The 6,754-nt window shown below is 46.1% G+C and overlaps 1 protein-coding gene across 2 annotated transcripts in view; it reads right to left on the bottom strand.

Annotated features, from left to right (window-relative positions):
• Positions 1-2,520: 2,520 nt before the first annotated feature.
• The window catches only part of LOC142469053 (uncharacterized), a 43,252-nt gene continuing 39,018 nt past the window's right edge, over positions 2,521-6,754 (bottom strand). For both annotated transcript variants that reach the window (XM_075575910.1, XM_075575911.1), the window contains 2 exons: positions 5,148-5,264; positions 2,521-3,671 (listed from right to left, as the gene is read on the bottom strand). In XM_075575910.1, coding sequence (XP_075432025.1) covers positions 3,645-3,671; positions 5,148-5,264 — 144 coding nt within the window. In that variant the 3' untranslated portion in view covers positions 2,521-3,644. The remainder of the gene's footprint in view (positions 3,672-5,147; positions 5,265-6,754) is intronic.

Raw genomic sequence — 6,754 nt, 5'->3', positions numbered from 1 at the left:
ATTGAGGCCCCTGAAGAAATTAGGGAGCGCTGACTGTGCATGCGTGATGAGTGATTGCCGGGCCCGCGCATGCGTGATTGAAGGTTACCGGTCACGTATGCGGACCCGCAGCCGGCAAGCGAAAAAAAAGAGAAAAACCGGGACAGTGGCCAGAAAAGTTGAGACCTGGGACAAACAGCTGAAACGGGATGTCTGGTCACTGTGTGTGTGTCACTGTGTGTGTGTCACTGTGTGTGTGTCACTGTGTGTGTGTCACTGTGTGTGTGTCACTGTGTGTGTGTCACTGTGTGTGTTGTTAAACCTGTACCTGCTAATTCCTCATTATCAGATCCCATGAAATGTCATTCTCTAATCCCAGGATCAGATTGAGTGGATTAGTGAGGCACAGGAGGATAGGTTCTAAACTCTCAGTATACAGAGAGCTAAATCTCTGTACACAGTCCATAAGGTGAACTCCACAACAGACAACGGAGCGTGGTTGTCGAGATGGGCTGAGCGCTACAGCATTGTTGAAGGGCTTGATCGACAAATGGAGTACAATGGACGAGACTGAAGCAAAGGTCAGGCAGACTGAGGTCAGGGCAAACTAAGGTCATGATAATAGTCAGGCAGGGCATGCAGAGGTCAGGATAATAGTGTGGGCAGGCAGAGGTCTTTTCAGGCCGTGGGCTAAATTTAAATTGGGGACCCCACCCACAAAGGTCACATTTAAATACAATGGCATAGTTACAATTACAGAATGTTTTTATTGGACATTTAACATTTTTATTCTCCAAAAATTACGACAAACACAAACATTTTATCTACGCGTCTCTTTCTATTTGTTTATTTGCAAAAGTAAAAGCACAACTAACATCATTACATTCGATTTTATGAATATATCTAATTCGATTGTCATCGGGGAATGAGCGCTGAATGTTGGCTGAAGCAGCGACTGCGAAATCGTTTTTTTAATAAGTTTCTACTTTGATAAAGCTCTTTCACCGTCGCAGTTTGCGTCAAATCATCAATAGCACAATTCCTAAAGTAATTTCAAAGTTTGCAAATGTTGACTCCAGTTTGCCACGCTGAAACTGTGTGCCACGCTGAAACTGTGTGCCACGCTGAAACTGTGTGCCACGCTGAAACTGTGTGCCACGCTGAAACTGTGTGCCACGCTGAAACTGTGTGCCACGCTGAAACTGTGTGCCACCCTGTAACTGTTTTTTGGTTTGCGTTATTTAAATACATTTCCCACAAATCAATTCTACGACCTATTCCATAAAAAAAATTGCAGAAAAATTCTTTGAATAATTTGTTTTTCAGAAAATGTTAGGCTATATCAAATTAAAAGCAATATACTGTTGTAATCCCCGCCCAAAAAATACATTAAAAAAAAAAATCATAATTAAGTAATGTGTGCTGCGTTCAGTTAGAACTACAAATTTAAAATAACCTGACCTCAGAGCCTGCGATGCTGCCCCCCCCCAACATCCCGCAAATACAGCGCACGCGCTCACGCACGCACGTCTGGAGGTACAATGGCCACTGCTTTTACTTATATACAGCAAAAGGGGAGGTGCTAATCGTGCCAGAGTGCTGCACCCACAGGTAAGGCTAATCGCTTAAATCACAGCCTGTTAGCTGCAACCATCCCAAGTCCCAGCTGCTCAGCTGACCCCTGGTCAGCCGTTAGATGGGCCCTAGGTCCTCAAAGCACAATGAGCCCTGCCCACTTACCCACCATGCCACCACCAGACATTACCATAACTGAGCCCCGTCTGGCAAGGTTACAATGTACTTACCCCCCCCAAACAGCCTCCACCAACGGGCTATTTTACCCCTTAAACTTGCCCCGGACTTCCAGACCTGCCAAAACCTTCCAAATCCTATCTGAAGGAACATTAACCAAGCCAAACAGTGCGATAATCACCCAGCGCAGACGGCTCTACATTGACGCCAATGGACTGCGACGCACGTCTAAGCATCCTTCAGCTAAAGCTAGTCACCACCCCGGCCGCTAAGCCAACTCGTCGTTGGATGTGTTTGGCAAAGAGGAGACTTGAAGGAAAATGCCCGTGCTGCTCCCTCATCGCTGTCAAGGAAGTCCACCCGACCTCCCACCTAGGTGTATACACCCATTCACTCCAACACCCTAAGCCAGTGCACCTGCTGGGTGGGAGCCGTCTAGAAGAGTTTGTTTATGTTGCTGTAATAAAATAACTCTCTTCATAAATGTCCCTGGTGCTCAGGCTCACTCCTTGCTAGAGTTGCCCTGCCCAGCTAACATATCTTCTAGTGACCACACACCAGAGCTCCTTCACGGATGTCCAGTACGCAGTAGCCTCAGTGGCTAGTGACCGTCCTCATACACTTCTGACCACTACCTTCAAAGGCTGTATATAGCACAATATATTTCATTGGGCTCACCGAGAGGGCCTTTTGGGTGTAAATAAAAGCTTTGAAACCCATGAGAAGATGTGGGGCAGAAACTTCCCCCGAACCTCAGACATAATAACATCGCAGACACAGATTATTTTTTTCTTTGTAGCAAACATTTATTTTTGCAGCACTTTCATTTTATAACACATACATTTAAAAAAAAGTGTTCTTTTCCTGAGTACTGGTATATCCAACAGCTAGTAACATGGAAAGCACTAATATAAACAGATGTAATTGCTATTCGTCATACAAAAATGATATGAAAGAAACAGAGACGTCAGATGGGCAGTTACTGTAATGTGTGCGTGTGCGTGTGCGTGTGCGCGACTGATTCTTCTGTCTCCCTGTTCTCTGTATAATTTAAATGTATAACTGCATAAAATAAATACAAGTCATTTGTGATTGTATACAAATCACATACAATTGTGCGGTAGCTCAATAATTCTATATCTCCCTGCTACGCATGACCTCCGACCCCTCTGACCTTTTCCCCTCCCACTTTAAGAGCCATCATATAGGTCAAGAAGAAGCGTTCCGATTGGTTAATCCCCAGACCGGCGTGTTACATCCTGTGAGCTGTTCCCTTTAATACATCTCTAATAAAATAATTATTTGGAAGCGAAGTGGGGATTAAAAACAAACAGCAGCATAATAAAATGATCCAGCATTTAGAGGGAGGACGGTCTGCATTATTGCACAGTACCACTACGTTTATTCATGGCCTTAGCTACTGCGATAACCCGACCGCCGAGATATAAGGTTCTGTATCAAGCATCAGGCTCGCTAATCAGACGAATGAAACTCTAATTCATGCTTTAGTCTATCACATGGAAGAAATATGTTTTTATGGCACAGTATTGTGCTTAATAAATATGAATACATTGATGTCTCTTTACCAAAGTCTTCCATCTGCAAAACTAGGACTAGGAAACCAGTCCAAAAAAACCTGCCGGAATTCCCTAACACTTTTCTGGGGGAAATTGGTTCGTTTTTTCACACCGGTTCTTAACGAGTTTGGCTTCCGGAAGTCCCCTCTAACATGGAATGGGGAGCCTGCCCTGAGTAACGGGGTGAAGCGTAAACCAGTAATGAGTTGTAATGTAAATGTGAGACCAGCCTGTGTGCGTGATACAAACACCCTATATAACTACAAGCTTGGTTCTCTCTGTATATACAGGTAGAGGGTCCCATGCGTTGTGGGTCTGTCTTTCCGTTGGATGCGGTCAATGTGGGAGATCGTACGAGTGAGTCTAGAGAGAGGGAGAAAATGGGGAGAGCATTACGACCATGTGCACTGGTGTGTGGGGAGTTCTTCTTGCCTGCGTGCTTGTAGCTCACAGCCCAATGGTTTACAGCTCTCTTGCAGAGCAAGTTCAGAGTTAATCCCTGCAGAATAATCTTGCTTTGAAAGCATTGCTCCTCCTGGACAATGCTCCTGGCCATCCCGTGTTCCTGGATGATTTGCATCCACACATTATGGTGGTATTCATACCGCCCCAACACCCCCTCATTGATCCAGCCTTTGGACCAGGGGGTATTGCTTCCTTCAAGGCCTACTATTTTAGGCGAACATATTCCAAGGCCATCAGGACAACTGATGAGGAAGGAAGTTCAACCGTAAAAGAATTTTGGAAGGATTTCAACATACTTTCTGCAAAACCTTTACACAAAAGAGGAGGGGAGGGGGTGGGGTGGGGTATAAACCCTCTCCCACGGCTCACATGCTGTACTTTGACACCCCAAGAGCTTATCTTTATGGGGAGGCCCATTCCATTTTTCACCTCAAGCCAATCTCTGGTGTTGTCCTGGGAATTCCAGAGAAGTAATTGTCCCTATTGGGAGGCTTGTAACTACTTTAGCAGGTTCGGGACAGCCAGACCTCCCATGGCAGTGGGCCATTGGAGAATCAAGGTTTTTGGCCCTGGGCTTCCTACCTCCCCATATGAACCTGGACATACATGGCTGCATAACCTTTAGATCACAGCTTTACACAGGGATCAAATACATCAACCTTGAGAGAAGGTTCCTCTTCACCGAGGCTATTCTACGTATCCAAGAGATGCTGTATTTCGTAATAATAATAGCATGTTCTTGTATAGCGTTGCTATTTTACGTAGCGCTTTACAGAGACATTTTGCAGGCACAGGTCCCTGCCCCGTGGAGCTTACAATCTATGTTTCGGTGCCTGAGGCACAGGGAGATAAAGTGACTTGCCCAAGGTCACAAGGAGCCGACACCGGGAAGTGAACCAGGCTCCCCTGCTTCAAACTCTCAGTGCCAGTCAGTGTTTTTACTCACTGAGCCGCTCCTTCTCCCATGATTCTAGATTGTCATTGAGGAGCTTCATTAGTGTAGGATAATTAGCTCTATATAAAGTTTCAACTGATCCGCTAAGATGAATTCCTAGGTAGGGGAGGGACTACTAAACTTCTATAAGCAATGACAACACAAATGGGACACTGCACCACATACTATTGTATAATATTCCCATACTTCAGAGGAGGTCACAAGTGAAGTATCAGAGCACATATTCATGAAGCTGTGTTATTCCACTTTACAGAACATTATGCTGTCTTCTGGAGCCAGAAGGTGGAATATAGAATTGCACAGCTTAGTAAAAATTGCCCCCGATACTTTACTTGTGACCTTCCCTGAAGTGTCCTGTAAAAGGCAAAGGGGGTAATGAGCTTAACATGCGATCAGAGCAGCAGAGAAGAAGTTCTTACCCTGTAATTTGTGAATTTGGTTCCTTGGTTGGGAATTACAATCCCCTGATAGGATGTATACGGGGGCTTGAGGGAACAAGCGTTGGAGAGTTTCTGGCACACGTCAGTTCTCAGACCCTAGAGAAAGAAGAAAGGAGGAGTGTGAGGGGTCTGATGAGTGTGAGGGACACATTGTGTGTGAGGGACGCGATGAGGAGCACGAGGTACATGATGAGGGACATGATGAGGAGCATGAGGGACACGAAGAGCCTGTGGGACATGATGAGGAGTGTGATGGGCACGATGTGTGTGATGGACATGAGGGACATGATGAGGAGTGTGATGGGCACGATGTGTGTGATGGACATGAGGGACATGATGAGGGGTGTGAGGTACACGATGTGTGTGATGGACATGATGAGGAGTGTGAGGGACATGATGAGGAGTGTGAGGTACACGATGTGTGTGATGGATATGAGGAGTGTGAGGGACATGATGTGTGTGATGGATATGATGAGGGGTGTGATGGACATGATGAGGAGTGTGATGGACATGATGAGGAGTGTGAGGGACATGATGATGTGTGATGGATATGATGAGGGGTGTGATGGACATGATGAGGGGTGTGATGGACATGATGAGGAGTGTGATGGACATGATGAGGGGTGTGATGGACATGATGAGGGGTGTGATGGACATGATGAGGAGTGTGAGGGACATGATGAGGAGTGTGAGGTACACGATGTGTGTGATGGACATGAGGAGTGTGAGGTACACGATGTGTGTGATGGACATGAGGAGTGTGAGGGACATGATGTGTGTGATGGATATGATGAGGGGTGTGATGGACATGATGAGGAGTGTGAGGGACATGATGAGGGGTGTGAGGGACATGAGGAGTGTGAGGGACATGATGAGGAGTGTGAGGGACATGAGGAGTGTGAGGGACATGATGAGGGGTGTGAGGGACATGAGGAGTGTGAGGGACACGATGAAGAACATGAGATGTATAAGGACTGTGAGGGACTCTGTGTATGAGGAATGTGCCAGAAGAGCTAGCACTTTGCAAAGCAGCATCATAACATGCAGCGCAATGTATCGTTGTCCCCCCGGCATAAAAAGGGTTACGGACGCCCGCTGCCACTTATATCTGCTGACTGGCAACTTAATGCCACCACGGGCGGCTCTTTAACCATGGCAGAAATTCACTAACACACCGAGACACACACCGAGACACACTGATATGCACACACATTTACACACCAGCAGTGATAACACACCGAGACACATACAGACACACTGATATGCACATACATTTACACACCGGCAGTGATAACACACCGAGACACATACAGACACACTGATATGCACACACATTTACACACAGGCAGTGATAACACACCGAGACACATACAGACACACTGATATGCACATACATTTACACACCGGCAGTGATAACACACCGAGACACATACAGACACACTGATATGCACACACATTTACACACCGGCAGTGATAACACACCGAGACACATACAGACACACTGATATGCACACACATTTACACACCGGCAGTGATAACACACCGAGACACATACAGACACACTGATAGGCACACACATTTACACA

Source organism: Ascaphus truei, chromosome 18 (assembly GCF_040206685.1).
Source record: "Ascaphus truei isolate aAscTru1 chromosome 18, aAscTru1.hap1, whole genome shotgun sequence".
In the NCBI taxonomy this organism is placed as follows: domain Eukaryota; kingdom Metazoa; phylum Chordata; class Amphibia; order Anura; family Ascaphidae; genus Ascaphus; species Ascaphus truei.
This window is presented reverse-complemented; position numbering and strand designations above follow the sequence as displayed.